The sequence below is a fragment of the Urocampus carinirostris genome, chromosome 12, assembly GCF_059441175.1.
Source record: "Urocampus carinirostris isolate Australia breed hairy pipefish chromosome 12, RoL_Ucar_1.0, whole genome shotgun sequence".
Lineage (NCBI taxonomy): Eukaryota > Metazoa > Chordata > Actinopteri > Syngnathiformes > Syngnathidae > Urocampus > Urocampus carinirostris.
The window spans coordinates 26,163,988-26,182,767 of NC_142360.1; the positions used below are offsets into that span (position 1 = coordinate 26,163,988).

General features: G+C 39.3%; 1 protein-coding gene across 2 annotated transcripts in view; it reads left to right on the forward strand.

The window, feature by feature from the left end:
- The window catches only part of dennd1b (DENN/MADD domain containing 1B), a 228,040-nt gene that overhangs the window by 173,647 nt on the left and 35,613 nt on the right, over positions 1 to 18,780 (forward strand). For both annotated transcript variants that reach the window (XM_088349467.1, XM_088349468.1), the window contains 4 exons: positions 2,665 to 2,766; positions 10,714 to 10,804; positions 15,010 to 15,050; positions 18,355 to 18,390. In XM_088349467.1, the coding sequence (XP_088205593.1) occupies positions 2,665 to 2,766; positions 10,714 to 10,804; positions 15,010 to 15,050; positions 18,355 to 18,390 (270 nt within the window). The remainder of the gene's footprint in view (positions 1 to 2,664; positions 2,767 to 10,713; positions 10,805 to 15,009; positions 15,051 to 18,354; positions 18,391 to 18,780) is intronic.

An 18,780-nucleotide genomic window follows, 5' to 3' on the forward strand; every position in this document is an offset into this window, starting at 1 on the left:
GGCAAAGATGAGAAACTGCGTCGTTGCTGTTATGGACTTTTTAGGACTAGTTTATAGGCTTGAGTCGTCATTGCTGTTATGCACTTTCCGGACAAATTTCATCATGTTGCCTTTTGTTCTCTTTTCGTGATGGTTACTATGTTTGTGTACTGTGACCCACTGCTAAATCTATTCCACCCTGGTCACCCTGGAAGAGGGATTACCACTTCTCAAGTTTTCGTTTTTCCTCTCGCTGAGGTTTTGAGTTTTTCCTTGCCCGCCTGTTGGTTTAATATCAGGAGGTGGTGTAATTGTAATCCTGTGCAATCTTTAGAGACATTTTTGTGATTCAGTTCTATACAAATAAATTTGACTTGACTTGAATTAGACCGGACTGAAATACATTTGAGGACATATTTATTTAAACATATATTAAAATAACATTAATTGTGTTGTCTAAAATCTGAAATATTAAACTTTAATCACAGTTTTTTTAATTTACCCTGTTTATGTGGATTATAAAACTTGGGTAAAGTGAGCGTGAATTTTCATATTGAAATCATTCCCAGAGCCAAACCCTTTGTTTTTGTTTTTAGTTTTTTTAAATAAAACAAAAAAACGTATTTATATGTTTTGGCACACAGGGCCAATGCTTCTGAAAACATATTTGTACGTTATGGCATTGAATCAGTTAAATATCTCTTAAACAGATACTCAACTCCAGTGGTACGCAGTCCTGATAAAAAAAATATGCGTTTCAGTTTTGTTTTTTTAGTCAGGCCGCAGGCTGAAGCAGCCAGATGGGGCCTGGCAAAATGATTCAACTCTCCTTTATGAGGGAATGAGCCATTAAAAAAAAGTTTTTTTGTGATGTAAGTGGAGCGTTAGTCCTGTGATGTAATTTGGGCCAACACGATCAACCCGCCCGTCCCTGAAAACAGGGTTAGTCTCCAAGTGTTGTTGTTGTTTTTCACGCGTCACACTGCGCTCTCAGTCAGACCACCAGACAACACACATTGTTTTTCAGCCAAAGAATGTAGAGCATTGTCTCACAATGTGAGAATTATGTTAATTATCAGAAAGCATGTATTGAAAGTGACTCTGGGCGTCGTGCAATTGGCCCGGAGTGCCTTTGTTGTCATCTTCTGTGTCTACAGCTCACAGGCCGGCAGACATGATGTAAGGAATCGTAATAACGTATTCATGTGGAGCACAGTGGAATTCACTGGAACTGCGCACACTCTGCCAAGGGATCTTTTTTTTGTCTGTTTTTTCTTCCTTCCGCTTTCCGTCATGTCCCCTTTCAGACATTTCTCGACCCACTAATGAAGAAATATGTTGAAATACTTAATTATGAAAGAAATTTGAAATTTAGGGCAGACTTATAGCAACCTCACGCTCATACACTACTTATACAAGTTAGTTGTACTCGTAAATACTTAATTGAATTTTTATTATTTTATAATCCCACATGTATTTTTTTTATTATTGAATTTCAGTTGTCTATAATGTTTACATACTATTCATTTAATAGATGAATGTCCAGTTATAGCCCGTGATCTTTTTTCTTTCTATTTTGCGCCCTCTGTCACAAAGTTTATAATATGTGACCCATCAGTAATTTTGACCGCAGTACAAAATGAATCCGTACAGAAGAAACACAAAAATCACCATTTTACCTGATGATGGAAGTAGCCCTTTGGCCACCTTGCCCTTGGCTTTCTGTAAATAATTCAGTCTACCCCATTTCCGACATACTGTGACTGTAAGTAAAAAAAGGAAAGGTTACTGTGAGGGCCACCGATTCCAGGAAGAGTCGAAATTGGAGTAAATCCAATCTGCCTAATCTGCCAAGAGACTGGCTGTTTTCAAAACATTTAAGACAGAACTGGAGTAGTCGTGGAACTGAGCAAGTGTGTGGATAAGAGAGTACTCTGTTTGTTTGGACACATAGAGAGGATGGATGAGGATCGAATGTTGAAGAGGATCTACAGAGCAGAAGTAAATGGAAGGAGACCAAGAGGAAGGCCGCGATTGACGTGGATAGATGGTGTTGTGAGAGCACTGCAGGAAGGAGGTCTAAATATAGTGGAAGCTAGAGCTCTTGTTGGTGTTAGGAATGAGTGAAAAGGTGTTGTAAAAGGATAGTGGGATGTTTAGACGCGTTCTAAGGGATGGGCAGTGCACCCGTATGATGCGGCAGGGGTAAACCAGTGAAAGCTGTCGGGCCTTGCTGTTGAAGAGAAAAGTGTGTTGTGTCACCTTGACCCGAGTGACATGGACGCTCTCGTGTGTCCCGCTTTATCTGAAGGGACTAAAGCATGACCAACTTGGGTGCCGAGGTGCCTAACTTGTTTGGGCATTCGGGTTGGCCATGGTCCAAAAATGTTTGTGCGTGTTCTTTGCTACTTTTTCCCTTTTTTATTTCCTTTGTTTTTGTAAGTGTTTGTCTTGCGGTTGGTCACCCCCCTTGAGGGATATGACCATGGTAGATTGATAGATAGATAGATACACAGATAGATAGATAGATACACAGATACACAAATTCACAGATATAGATAGACTGGACATTATTTGACAACTTGTTCCTTAAAATTTGTTTCCATCAATTGGTTTATTATGAAAGCATAGTTTGTCCAAAAAAAAAATTGCTCTTTTTCAAAATGATTTTGTGTGTCCTTCAAGGGGGAGCCAATTACCTTCTGCGAGGAAAGCTTTGTGGGCCATCGCTCAAGTACCATGAGAAACTTTTTGTCCATTGCTGTCAACCTGCAGCTCTTCAAACAGGTAAGAACAACCAAGAGTCTGTAGCAGTACAATCAAAATACAGTGCTCAAGACAAATTGAGTACAGCACCGCACCACATAGTGGCGCGTTTTCATTTTGCTGTCACTGTCCTTGCTTCCTTACCATCACTTGATGCATTATAATGCCGGTATTATTTTAGTGGGGGCTATTTAAATAAACGAGTAAAAGAGGAACTTATATCCTTTTTGTCCTTGGAACTTTCTCAGTCAATGTCTTGAACGAGCTTACATCACTGGGTATGTAAAGAAAAAAGTATCTGAAACTTGCTTTATCAGTGAATTGGTCTGCATTATATTGTTGTAACATTTGTACACTTTAGGCAGACGGACCTCATCCTTTTCATGTTTTGTCAACAAGCCTACAAAATGTAAATTACCTACTGTAAAACACAATGCCTATACCAACAAATTATATAGAAATCTGCTCTTGTGATTTTAAAAGAAAAAAATCCAAAATATTATGAAATATATCCGATATCCTTACTTTTCCTATAATGCAGTGGTCGGCAACCTTTTCTGCACCACAGACTGGTTTCATTTCTGCCCCAATAATTACCATAGTAAGGATGACGATAAACATAATCATAATATGAGTAATAATAAGTCCAGCGCTGGTGATTATGAGATAGAATCTAATGCATTTTCCTTTGATGTTTTAAATCCTAGTAGCCAAGTGGTTTGGATTTGGTGCTCTCACTTTCGCAATCTGGTTTCGATTCCTGTTGCATCCATTGATGAGCAAGTGAGGTCAGCGATATTCATCCATTGATCAATCATTGCTCAATTACAATGATATAATACCATAAAACACACACCCAAACTTTGAGTGCTTTTTTTTGTTGTAAAAAAATTGTGTGTACATGAATTAAGACATAGGCAAAAAATAAGGCTTTTTCTTTCTTCTGTGTGGCCTGGTACCAAACCACCCACAGCCTGGTACCTGTGCGCGGCCTGGTGGTCGCCGACCACTGCTAATATGTATCATGTCTGATAATGAAATGAAATGAAAATGAAATGATCTGCATTTATATAGCGCTTTTCAAGTCAATGACTTCCCAAAGCGCTTTACAATGTGCTCCACATTTCCCAATAGCGGCCTTGCAGCCATGTAAGGCGCTAACCTGCTTATTGGGGTATCAGGGGTTCAGTGTCTTACCCAAGGACACTTCGACATGTAATACGGACGAGCCGGGATTCGAACTGGGAACCCTTGATCCCAAGACGAGCTCTCTACCTCCTGAGCTACTGCCGCCTGAACAGTATAATAACTTTAGAGAACGTATAGTTAAAGCGATGAAAAAATAATTAATGACACAATAGCTTCATAAATCGATATTTACTTTGAAATCATAATTAGATTACATAGATCTCTCAGTTTTTGCGATTAATGGAGACCACAACCAACTTGCTAAAAGTGAAAATCCACAAAGTTGCATCGCACCGTCAATAAAGCCCCCAAAGGGTTAAACTTAACTTGAGATGACGTCATAACCAAAGGAGAGTATATGACTGTAACATAAAAACAATTATTGACACAATAGCTTCATAAATCGATATTTACTATGAAATCATAATTGGAGAACAGAGATCCCTTGATTTCTGAGATTAATGGGGATCAGAACCACTTGCTTAATGTTCTAATCCACGAAGAAGTGTTTCACCTTCACTAAAGCCCCAAAAGGGTTAAACTTACCTGGGGATGACGTCATAACCATATGAGAGTATACGACTGTAACAAAAAACAATTATTTTGAACTCTAGATAATAAAAACTAACACATAATAGAAGCTGAATTAATTATTTTATTGCCAAAGTAAACCGACATTGAAGAACTTCTCCTTTCAGTGTACGAAAGCTATTTAGAGTGTCTGGCTAGCTGTGCACTAGCATCGGGTGTCAGATCTCTTTGATGATTAAAATAAGTCCATCCAGAATGTAGCTGGTTCCATCAAGTTCTGGCTCCAGGTCATACATTATGGCTAATAAATCTGGCTTTGGCAAGATACAGAGTCCACAGCCGTTGCTTAGGAGAGTTCTTAGCCTAGCCGTTAGCAGTAGGTCGGACCAGGAGCACCGTTTTTGCCTTCACGCTGACACCACCCTAGTGGCTACTGGAACCCAATATAATGCAGTATGCACCTGCTAGTGATAACAATTTCTTAGCGTTCTTCTGACTTTCCTTAGAGTCTGATTTAATTGATAAATGTATGTATGACAGTATGTTACTAGCCGCTAAAAGCAAGCAGTTGCCATGCTTCTCAGTTTTTTTTACAGGGTCTGTGCCTGCCTGCTCTTTGACTGACAGCATACCTATCACAACTTAGGCACACAGACAGTCAGACCAGCCTACAACAGTTAAGTTAACAGTCGATGGTGTGTTACATAAACTAATGCACGATACAATGATATCAGTGACTATGAATACAAAATCGATTCAATTTAAAAACTGTGAAGGAGTGAACCAGCGATAACCGAAGCGCTAAGTATTTATTTTTTTTACTTCGCTTTATTTTTTTGTACTATTGTGTCCTACTCCCCTGTTTTGTGCCTTATTGTGTTGACATCTCTGTCATAGGACCTTTTCAAGCATTTTGCATCATTCATGAGGCTCGCACCGCCCCACAACATCAAGACGTGTCATCATTTTCTAGATGATCTTGTGGGAAATTCTATAGAGTGCGCTCAGCAAACCATGTGCTGACTTGCTATTATTCAAGTCAGCTTGTCGACTCTTTCGGTTTTTTTTCTCTGAGTGATGGGAAGCAGCAAAGACAGAAGACTGTTAGATGGTTACTGACCTCATGATCATGTTTACAGTGCTTATCTCCGCATACACTCCAGGCGGCTCAGGCGCTTTGCAAGAATTTTAATTAAGAAATGTTCAAATATGCCATTGACAAGTTGTTCACCTCAAGTTCATTTTTCCTTTCATTCATTCACGTGTACTATGTAATTTGTTCTACCAAATTCTTTCCATCATACCAAACGCAGCTATTTCAGGCACCCCTGCTACGGAGAACATATCTCTTCAACCCTTCAAATTTTTCTTTGTGATCCCTGACCCGTGATAGTGGTGTGATTTACCCCCCACAGTACAGCAGAGCGGCCCTCAATCGGCCTTTTGTTTCTGTGGACACTGCGCTCCATCTCTCATTTTTCCCAGAGTATAGCAGATAGCGAGCAGCAGTTCAAAGCCTCCTCCTGACTGGCTCCCGCCTCTGTTTCAATGTTGGGAAACGAGCCTTTATCAGCGCTCCGACGCGGGGGATGAGAGCGGCCTTATCTCCCCCACTCCTCTTTTGACCGAGATGCCAGTGGCGTGCGCGAGCTATGCACTGGCCCTGACCCATATCCGCTCCGAACAACGTGCATATATTCTATGCGTGCAACGGCATAACTTCCTTCTCGTGGGTCTTGACTGCTGTTTTTGTGTTTTGTTTTTTTCCAATAATACTATCACATTAAAGCATTGGTTTATGAACCGCGGGGCAGGCCCCCCTTACGTGTCGCGAGGCTCCGTCAAGGGGAGGGCGCGTTAGATCAAGAAACTTTTATTTTTTATTTTTTTTACATTCCCAGAATAAATTGCAATTGCACCTCCACTACACTAGAGCCCAGTGGCGGTTTCCTTAGCAGAGTGCTTTGTTTACATAAAGCCTCCACTTAGCTCAAATAGCTCAGCGTATAAGCATTAAGTTTGAAGTGTTGATACAAAGTGGAGCAGACCCTCAAGTGAAAAAGAATAATCTAACACAGATGCAGGGACAATCAAAGAGGAGAGACAAAAAAGAAATTACGTGTCCATTAATTGATGTACACTCTTTCATTTTTAGGCCGACTGCCCCAGCCCTAATTTGCAAGTGTGTGCAACATGCAGCCAGAACACAGGTTGTTGTTGGTCAGGTCTCTAGAGGGAATGGTCGCTAACTAGCAAGCGGCACGGCCAGCCGCTCCCCTGGTCTGGGAGCTGGAAGCTCATCATTAGATGGTTTTAATGAGAGGTGAGAGACGACTGGGCGACTTGAGCTGCTCCAATTAGAGCACATAATCAAGTTACTCACATCAACACAGAAGCAAAGACGCCATTTATCTCTCTCGAGCTTACGACTTGACTCATTGTGACCAATAATTAGAACACTGATCAGCAGAAATAATCATTTCCTGCCAATCTATAGATGTATTTAAAGGGGAAGGAGATGATCAAAAATTGTTTTTTTTTTTTGTTTTTTAATAAACAATTTTACATGGAAATTGTGAGCCTCCTCCTTCTTCTCAAACCCCTCCTTTTATGTTTCACCTGATTTCGATTTTATATGCATACAAAAACATACATTTGTTTATCGTATCAAGTCTTCTTGACTGTCACAAGTGTACATTTTGACAACATTAAGTTAAAAAAAAAATCACTGCATCATAAATTTTTACATTTTTACTGTTAGCGTCGGTTTGGGCCCAGCTAGAAAAACACTATTATAACACAATAGCGACAGCCAAAAATGAAATCAGAAGTTGACCGGACATTTTGTGCAAGTAATGTATCTGCAAAAATACACTTAAAGTTTTGCGCCGCACATGTTTCTTAACACATACTTGCATACAAATGCCAGTTCTTGCACACAGAGACTTTTACTCTAATAACAAGCATAATAACTCAGTGCTGCTGGGTATTCTACTTGAGTGAAGTTTTTTGGGCTGTGGTTTGTTGAAAAAGTGCCAGTTAGCAACTAGGGAGTGCCATAGAGCAGTACGACTGCATGGAGCTGCAGAGCAGTTTGTGCACAAAAGCAGATGGTTATCCATTTTTTGGTATTTATTTAGGGTGCCTTGACATGAATCCTAGCTAAAGCCACTCCTAGAGGCCCAAAAGTGTTCTGTATGAAATTGCACGAAAATCGTTCACACACACACTCACACAAACGCAAAGTGTGATTTATAGAATCATCACGATCTAGATTTCACAAATGGAACAATATGGGCTTTTTTGGGGCCTTCACAAAAGGCCATATAGGAGCTGACTTCACATGACAGTTTCTTAGGGTTTCATGATCCCTGATGGTGATCATTTCCGTAAATTAATACAATTTCGTAAAGTCATATGGTGATAAGTATCTGCACTGTGGATATTTGATTTTAAAAATGTATTGGGAGTTTATGTTTACTTGCTTCATGTACTTATAGTTACCCTAAACATCTATTATATCTTCATGTTTTAACCTGTTTGATTTTCAAAACACTTGCTTGTATGTTCTTTGTAACCAGCGTTATGTACAGCTCTCTTTCGTAGTCAAAAACACTTCTAAATGTATTTCCCCAAATGTCTATACAATGATTGAAATAAGCCAAATTAAATGAACTGTAAATTATATAGAGGATTTTTGCGTCAGATCTACTCATCAGTGCCATGCTCTCTGCTAATTTGGATCGTATGCTATTTTTATGCGGTATCATGACTAAGAATCAATCCGAGAAACTTTTTTTATTTTCTATTTTCTAAACATTACCTTTCTTTATTTGTATTTTGACGTCTATATTGGATTTCCCAGAAACTGTAACCTTTGGTTTTTGATGCTTTTAATCATAGTTTGTTTGAAATAAACTGTAACTGCTTCCTTAGTCATCTACAAACCTAATAGGGTAATGGTTAGGATTCTGCGCTCTCACCGCCGGGTTCTCGGCTAGATTCCCGTTGCATTCAATACTTAGCAAATGAGATTAGCTCATTCACACAGAGACAACCTTAAGAAATACAAAATGCAGATTTGAAATGTTGATTCAATTTGCTAAGGCACAAACAAATCAAAATCTATCCGGCCCTATGTGAAGAAGTAATATCCCCCTGAACCTAATGGGGAGTTGGGCCACCTTTGGCAGCGATAACTAAAATCAAACGTTTATGATAATTGATCGTGAGTCTTTAAAAATGCTGTGGACCTTTGCGAAATGGTTTCCAATCTGCCATATTCTAGCATGAACTGCTAGTTTAAGGTCTCACCATAGTGTCTCAATTAGATTTAAATGTAAACTTTGACTTGGCCACTAGAACCTTCATTTCGTTTTGTTTTTTTAGCCAATCAGAGGTTGACTTGCTGGTGAGTTTCCGATTGTTGTCCTGCTGCATGGTCTAATATCACTTGAGTTTGAGGGCACAAACTGATGGCCGTAGGTTCTCCTTCAGAATCTTCTGGTAAACATCAGAATTCAATATTCCATCAACCACAGCAAGTTGTCCTGATCTTGAGGCAGCAAAGCAGCCCCAGACCAACACACTGCCTCCACCATGCTTAATTGTTGGCATCATGTTCTTTTGTCAAATGCTGGGCTATTTTTAAGCCAGATATAACGGGCTGCACACCTTCCAAAAAGTTCCATTTTTGACTCGTCAGTTTACTGAATGTTTCTCCAAAAGTCTTGTGGATAATCCATACCTGTCAACCTGTACAGTTTTGCCGTACAAAGTACGTTTTTTATGCATTTTAAGACGAGTACGGCGTACAAAAAAATCTGTACGGAAATTTGTCAATCGCATGCATCTGCCGCCTGGGGACTTCCCATCATGCATCATTCCGGAAAAAAAAGATACAGTATACGATTATTTTGGGTTTTTTTATGGGAAAATACGACGGTTTGTACGGGCATGGACCCGTGGAGGTTGACAGGTATGATAATCAAGATGCTTTTTGGCAAATATGAGACAACTCTTTGTGTTCCTTTGTGGTTTGAACAAATTTATTAACACTAATAACAGCAAACAAATAATGTGAGGTTTGAACAACCCTTCTCGACAATCTTAACAGCAATCAAGCATATTCACAATTTCGTTATGTAACATCTTTGTTAGTGTCAATAGATCCGTCCAGGCCAAAGCCGTTTTTTTTTTGGTCTGAACAAATCCACCGGTTTGTGGTTTGAACAAATTTATTGACACTAGTAACAGAAAACAAACAGTGGGAGGTTTGAACAACCCCTCTTGACAATCTCAACAGCAATCAAGCACATTCACAATATTATATTTCAATATGACGTTTAACAGCAAACACAATGTGAGGTTTGAACAACCCTTCTCGAAAATCTTAATAGCAATCAAGCATATTCACAATTTCGTTATATAACATCTTTGTTAGTGTCAATAGATCCGTCAGCAGTAATTTTTCGCCTGGGAACTCTCCCAGCTATGCCAGTTTTGGCCAGTGTTTTTCGTAGTCATGAACACTGACCTTAACTAAGGCCATCAAGGTTGGCAGTTGCTTGGATGTTTTTTGAGGTTCTTGGTTTGGTTTGGCTTGATGAGCTGAATCCTTTGTGAGTGATAAATATGCAAAAAACACAGAAATCAGGAAGACGGCAAATACTTTTAATGACACTATACGACCATAAATCCTCAACATAACGCTCAGTTTTTTGGGGGGTGAAAAATACATGTATACACAAATAAAGTTTTATAAGCAAAAATGAGGTAACATTTATTTTTTCTGTGCAGCCCAGTACCAAACGACCAACAGCCAAGTACTGGTTCATTCGTTGCTAGCCATAGCCCTTTTTTTTCTTTTCAATTGAAAAAAAAATTATTGTCGATGTCTTTAATCTCTATGATGCATGCACTTGTGGAGTGTCCTGAATCAAGTTCCGTCTCGGCTGTCACCTTCCTGTTTATGAGATGTGTTGCAAAGATCGGAAATGAAACTTCCCCTGTGTCGGAAGCTTTTCCGCAAACAGTCGCTAGCACTAAGTCCTCACCTGCTCCATATTAGCCAGATCCCCATAACCTGCAAAGCACCTAATCTTTGTCCTGCGGTTCCGTCTGCCAGGATTGATAACACCCTGGCCGTTGACTCTGTGCGCTGGCCACGTGCCTGTATATCACTTTAAGTGCCTGCTTGCCCCCCCTCCTCCTCCGCTTAATAAAGCGCTTGTTAATTTATGTTTGCAGTTCATCGACGGACGGCTGGCCAAATTGAACGCAGGCCGCGGCTTTACTGACGCGTTTGAAGAGGAGATCACAGAAGGAGGCTTTTGTGGAAGTGAGTGGCGGCAGACCTGTCCATCAATTAGTCACTTGATATTAACTGCTCGTATGTCAACTACTACATGAAAGGTATTGTGCTCAAGTAAAAAGGTGATAAAGGGAAATAACACATCTTAACCCTTTATTGACCAAGTACCATACAGGCCACTTGCAAGTATTTTCAAAGTTTGGCCCGAAAGAGCCAGGAATCATGTTATGAGTGAATTATTTTGGCACTTTTTTCAGATCAACCAAAACTTTCACTATCTGGCAGGAGCTACCATAATTTGTAGAACAAAACAAATAAAACTAACTACATTTCAGAATTATGATGAAGTAGAGACTGTAACTGAATCGAAACACATTCTAATAGAACATAAACTGAAAATATAAACTGCCATAAATATGGTCAACTTTTTTTCACCAAGACCAGGCGTTTTGAGCCCTGCATGGTAGATGATGAAGGAATTCATGAAGATAGAGACCAACATCATGACCCATACCCCAATTCCTTGCCCCTTTGACAATCCCAAACTAATAAAATAATGTTCAAAGGATTTGAATGTTTTTTATTGGTTACAAGTAACTAAAAATGCATTACTAATTATGCCCCATCTCTGTCATTTCTTGCCTGTGATTGGTCCGTTTCAACACATGGATGCCTGTAAGATACTATTTTTATTAGTTGCTGCCACCTCGTTGGTATTTTCGAGAACTACTTTGATTCAATTTGATTTTTTTTTATATCGCCGCAAAGCCCGTCTTCTCTTCCAGGAACGTTTGAATTTTCTCTCGCGGTCGCGGAGTTACTGTAATTTAAATAGTGCTTGTAAAACGGGGACACCAGCACCCCATGGCAATTAGAGGGCGAACTCAGTGTTTCTCAACTGTTCTTACTTCAGGACCCACCATCCCATCCGTATTGCAAGGCGCATTTCAAATCAGGACGACAAATTCCACTTTTCAATTTAAATTGGAGACATTCAAATATATTCACATTATAAAAAGAAAAGCATAACCAAGAGGACTTCAAGTTATATAATATAGTAATAGTAATAGGCTTCAAGATAATAAAATCCATATCTCATATATCCTGTGCTGTATCTGCGTTTGGCCATGTTTAGCATGTGTAAATAAACTTTATCTACTGATGCCTTCTGGTCGAATACTTAGGACCATCAACGAAAACCTCAGTTTTATGGTCACGTCACAAGATGATCAAGACTGCCTAAGATAATTTTCCAGGACACAGTCCAAGGGGGCAGGGGGAGAGGAAGACCGAAAAATAAGTGGGCCGACAACATTAAGGAATGGACTAGTACCAACTTTGCCAAAAACAAGCCAGGAACCGTCAACAGTGGAGAAAGCTGTCCAGAGTTGTGCCCTCATCGGTGCCCCGATGACCAGTGCGGTTAAGAGATCCGTGATATTTGTTTTTATTTCATTTTACTTCTTTTATACTATTACTCTTACCTCATTTCAAACTATGGTATTTTATCTTGTAAATCTTCTTGTACTATCAGGATGACCCTTTTAATTTCCATGGTGAATTCCATGTAATATTAACGGTCCTGTTCGGCTCGCTACAGTTTTTTACACTTCGGTCATAAAACCCAGTCTTCGACTCAGTTTTGACGGCAAACAAAGTCAACTCAAACCGCAGATTAATATACGATCGCAGTTTTTTTTGCTGGATATGCGATCATCCAGAAATCAAGTGCTCGGTGCTACGACCACTCGGGAGTGGTTACTTAGCCTCGGACTGCTACGTCAACAAGACCCAACGGCCTACAAAGCAGCGAAGCAGAGTGGCAAGAGAGCGATGTGACCGGAGGAGGAAGCGAGTTTGTCGGGCCGGCTAACCGCTAGGCTAAAGGCTGAACCCTTCAAAACGCCTCTCCCATCCATTTTCCTCTACAACGTTCGCTCTCTGGACAATAAACTGGACCATTTACAACTGGAACTAACATCGAACCGCGAGATGACGAACTGCCGCGCTAATATTCTGACGAAGACATGGTTAATCTTATCTATCCCGGCTGACGCTCAAGGAAACTGTGCGGGTCAGATGCATCGACATTTTGTTCTGTATACACGTGTACACGAATGACAATAAAGTATATCTGAATCTGAATCTGTATCTGAAATAGCAGGTGTCAACTCAACTCTCATTTACGGGGAATTATCACCATCTACTGTTAAGAAGTCTGAAAGACCCTCAGTTATTTTTTTCGTTATAATGCTTTTGCATAGGCAAAAGCCTGCGACTCACTAAAAACGTGCCCGAACAGGTCAATGACCCACTTTTGAGTCCCAATCCATCAGTTGAGGAACACTGTCTGAAAGTTTGTCGGAGGTGTATTCTAATAACCAATCATGAATAACTGCTGGTATTTCTGTTACAATAGGATTTAATACATTGATGAGACTACTGGGTTGTAATTACTTCAGACAATAAAGGTAGCATCAAGCTTTGAGAAACACCTTGAAGTGACACAGACTCAACTGTCAATTTTAAAGCAAGGCTGTACCTTTTTCAAAAAGAATCAGTTATGTTCATTTTTGACATGCCTGATATAAATCTGACTTTCAATTTGGCAAAATGCATTTGACGGAAATGATTATAATTGTATGTGAGACAGACAAATCTTGAAGGAATTTGTATGACACTCCAGGTTCTTTTTTTACATGAAGTTCACTTAGAGGCAGACATGGGGACTTGAGACTTAGTGACTTGGACTCGAGTCGACTCGAGTCGCTGTTTTTATGACTTGTGACTTGACTTGGACTTGGCAATCTAAGACTCGGGACTTGACTTGTGACTTGACTTGCCCAAGAAAAAAATACTTGGGACTTACTTGGGACTTGAAGGTGAAGACTTGAGACTTACTTGAGACTTGCACATGTGTGACTTGGTCCCATGTCTGCTTAGAGGGAGCTGATATATTGTCTGCAATCTTGCTGCTAGGGATAGCCCCCAAAATAACAAAAACCTTGTTAAATACTGGGCAAAAGACTATTTAGAAAAAGAGTGCTTTTTTTCTCATTGAGTCTCCGTAGTTTGTATTCATTGTGCTTTCTAGCACTCATTCTTGGTTTTACTATACAATGCAGCGACATCAAGTGGTTAAATATAACACAGTGTCCCTTTCGTTCCTCCTCTGCCATTTCGTCCCCGGCATTATAGTGGGTATCGGTAAACGTTTTCCGATTTATATAAATTGGACTCGCTTAAAGGGCCAATCAAATGTTTTTACAACTAGATATCGCTGTATTGTGTCTTGCAAACAAAATGAGTGAGAAAGAGCACAAGAGAGTGGATCGACGTGACCAAACCGCTTCATTATTCTTTTAATTCTTTTGGCCAAGCATTTCGTGAGGCTTTGGGGTTTTCGGGTACCCGTAGCAGCAAGATGGCTGACAATTACACTATGTCAGCTCCCTCTTGGTGAGGTCAAATAAATACTAATATCTCGACTTGTGAATATTTTTAAAAAAATACACGTTTAAATGATTAACTTCTTGTTCTTCACCTTTTCTTAGCAATCATTTACACTTAGTATTTGTAGTCAGCATGTTTGGTCTGGCAGTTCCTCTTGATATTATTTGAAAACAGCCACTGTCTCTTGGCAAATTAGCCAGAGGCAGTTGTTTCGGATTGCGGTGAAAAAAATATGTCGATTTCAACTTGTCATGGAATTGGTGGCTCTCACAGTCGACTTTACTTTTTTAATTACAGTCGCAATTTAAAAAATGGGGTGGACTAAAATTTTTGCAGAATGCCAAGGCAGAGTGGCCAAAGGGCTACTGCCATCATCTGGTGAAATGGTGATTTTCTTTTTTGGTACAAATGTATTTTATACTGCGGTAAAAATTACTGGCGGACCACATACTATAAATTTTATGACAGAGGCTGCGGGCCAGTAAAAATTTGATCACGTAGAGGCGTAGCTCACGAGGTAGAGCAATACTCCGATTTATATGTTAAAGTGTCCTTGGGCAAGACACTGAATCCCTAATGATAAGCAGGTCGCCGCTATTGATGTATGACTGTTTTGGAGGTCTTCAGTGAGTTAAAAACGGCTATATAAATTGCTGACTGCTTACCATTACCATCATGGGCCTTGGACATGCATGCTTTATTAATTCAATATTTAACCTGAATGAATACATTTAGTAACTGAATCGACTGATCGAGCCCTCTTTCATTTTTCTCTTTAGGTAATGCAAAGTCCTATCAGCAGTGGATGCACACTGTAAAGGTATTCACTCATTCCCCTCCATAGTATAACTTGCACTTGCACCGTATGGCACTCGCTCCCTCTCGTCTTCCTCTCCATTTTCTTGAAACTTAATTAAAAGCATGACTGACAGTCCTGCAAGGGGCCGCCCGGATGCTCGTGCGCAGCTGCCGAGCTTCCGAGGCCGCGTGAAGTGGCGCGTGCAGCCGGACAGCAGAGACGGACGTGATCTGACGAGACGGACGAGACGTGTTGATCTGGCCGCAAACATCGGCGTTTCCGCGTCGGACCGAAGCGGGAAAATGGATCCCCTTCCTTCTTTCTTGCTCTTTTTCTCGCTGGCTGTCTCTCTTTATCTGTCTTCCTCGCTTCATATCTGGCACAGAATCCCCCCAAACACACACACACACAACCACAAATCCAATCTCTGTCTCTTCCTCTCACTCTTTACACTGACTGAAGCTAACTTCCCCCGCTGTCAACTGAGGTTGAATTAGTTCTCTAGAGTGCTCTTCAAAGGTTTGTTAAAGTTCACACTTCCTGACTGACAGGGGTCTATAAGAGGACCATCACCTCAAACCCCTCTATGCATGCGTGCATAGTGACAGACTCCAGACTAAATTGATGGAAAATTAAAACAGAACTGGGAAGTTGGGCAGGGATACGGGAACACAAAAATGATTCTTTACAAGGGATTTGTATCATAATAAATGCAATCGGGGAATTTGGGAAGTGTGAATACAACTAAGAGGATTGATACTGAGGTACAAAGCAAGTTGGAATGAAGCATGGGCATTCAATGGATATCTAATCTCAAAATATTAAAGTACTTGCTATTTTTGTTATGAAATCATTTTATTTTTTCCCCATAATTTTCACTTGAAGCCGTAACAGTAAGAGTAAAGTAAAAATGCACGAAAAACTGCTGAGAAACTACTCTTTTTTTTCAGTAGTGCTTACAGCAAGTTACTATCTGGGGAAATCATATTTTTCTTCTCTGAATGATTGATTTTCTACTTCTTCTACAAAGACTTGATGGTATATAGCAAAATGCTAAACTGTACACAACCTTAAGGCCAACAGCTTAATTTAGTTTGTTTTTTGTTATATTCTAGTGCATGGGTCGGTAACCTTTTTGACACAAAGACCCATACTACCAAAATATTTTGATTTTTGTTTTTGAGAGAGAAAGAGACACAGACAAAATTCAGCATAACCGCCAAACCAGCTCACTAGACAAATACAAAATTTTCCTCGCATTTCATTTCGCTGTGTGACATAAGATATTTTGATCAAATGTATGAAATCAGAAAAATGACAGAGCCTGTGTCCTAAATCAACAAATGCCGTATACAACTTTATGGCCCCAGTGTGTAATACTTGACCACTAGATGTCACTGTTGTCTATTACAAACTAAAACCAGTTCCACAGCAAGTAACAAAACGGCAAACAAACCTGGTGGCGACCTAAGTTGGGATTCCACTCTGTAAAATAAATAAAAATGTTACCACCTAGAATTTATTTTATAAAAAATAACATTGGTGTGATAGTTAATGTATTTTTGTCCAGTGTTCAAATCAAAATTTAATATTTACTGAATCAAAGTTTTTTTGTCCCACCAGGAGGCACTACATTTTACACACTTTACTTTTAAACTTGTTTCCCTCCCACAGTAATTCAGGACCGTTGAGGCTCATCTTGACTTTTATTTTTTTCATAAATAATGGTTTCAAAACCAGGGGGAACTTGAGTTCTTTTATAAATCTGTAAAAAAAAAGATACAAACGAAAAGTTTTGCTGGTGTTTTTTAGTGTTTCAGTTACAGTTTGCTCTGTGTTTTTTTTATCATAAAGTGTCCCAACAGTAAACATACATTATTTAATGAGCTTCCATACAAAGGATTCCTTAGCAACGTACAGACAAACCGAGGTCTGTTGGTGTGACACCTTACATATAAATGTAGTTAAACTGTGCTTTTTATTTACTGGACTGAACCCTTTGGAATACTAGCGCAGCTCCAGACATGTACAACCCTAATTTTGCATAGCACTTATCGGAATCTAAAGGCGTCAGAAGAACTTTGGCATTTTATTTCCGGGTCATATGTAGTCAAAAAAGGAGCCATATCTGGCTCCCGAGCTATAGGTTTCCAACCCCTATTCTAGTGCATAGTGTTTCAAAATAACTTAGTTTTTTTTAAATCAAAAGGAAATGATGAATCATCTGTCATACACGAACAAATAGAAACCCAAAAGTGGGGTCGAGCTTAATGTCACTCTCGACCACCCTCCCCCGTTTGCCCCAAACCTCCTTTTTCTTGTGTTTTGTACCGAACAGCTTTGCTAAAAAAAAAGATAAAGCAGATAGCGGTGAAAATCAAAAAGCATAAGGGGTATTTGAACTCAGTTGGGAATTCTAACACATGCTTACGAGCAAATATTTAACTTTTTTAAGGACCCGTTAAACAATGCACCACACCTTTAAACACTGCTTGTATTTGTCTCGGTTTAGCTGTTTATTTAGCTTTGTGCTTTTACCTACACCTTAAGGGAGCACGAGCTAGAAGACAAATAACTCTGGATGATGCTGTAAAAAAATGAAATAAAAAGTCTGAGCACGGTGGCCTCAAAGTGGTTATCAATCAAACGATGTCCCTTCCATTCGCCGTTTCTAAATAAAAACCGCCATAATGCCTTGAAACGGGAGATTTATGCACTGATGATATTTAGCCAGGTGCCTGCAACGTTGCTGTGAAATTGCACGCCGATTCTATTTAAAGCCCATCGCTGCTAGCTGTGATAATGAAGAGCACACTATGAGAAGCAAAAAATGTTTACATAATATTTAAAATGAGAAAAATCTGCCAGCTATTATCTTTAGCTACCGTCTCTTTTTTTATTATCATTATCTTATTCAGCCAAAGATTTTTTCTCTTTTAAAAACAAAAAAGTATACCCAAAATTTGCAAATTATCAACAGTCAACCATATTGACCCATTTTGCTAATTTTAAATGCAGTATATTTCAACATAGGAAATATATTGTGGTTTTATTAGACTTGAAAAAGTATAATAAGCATAGCCTAATTACTTACAACCTACAACTTGTATTTTGCTGTGCAGGTTAGTAAATTTAAAGAACAAAATTTGAATTAGTTTGAACAAAGATGGTGGAAACTGTTGAATCTATTCAAATTGTGTTGAATATTTAATCCCTTACATTTTTCAGTCCCTCTTGAAATTCAATTCCACATACAGAAATAAAGTCCCTTTGCTTGTCCTTGTATATGACTTCTGACCAATGACATTGTGTTTTTTGTATACAGAGAGGTGGAGCACTCATCAACACAGCAGTGACAAAGGTAAAAGTCTTACCAAAAGGGAGGAAGACAGTTTGATGCTTATCCATGTCCATTGGCCTGAACTTTAAAACACCTCTGGTCAATTAAGTCTAAATGAAGACATTTTGGAAACAAAAGAAAAGCATATATATGATGTTGATGGAAATAGAGCATGGGTGGGCAAACTACAGCTTTTTCATGTGGCCTGCACAATTGAAATGTTGAAAATATAATGATGAATATGTATTAAAAAAAAGTACTATCAATTCCGGACTACAGAGCCCACCTCAAATTTGAAAATATTAGAGAAACCTGTAATTGTCAACATGAGTAAACCTCAAACATGAGAGATAGAATGTGAAGAAGACAAACAGGAAATCACTTTGTTTTGTTTTTAGAGAATGTATCTGT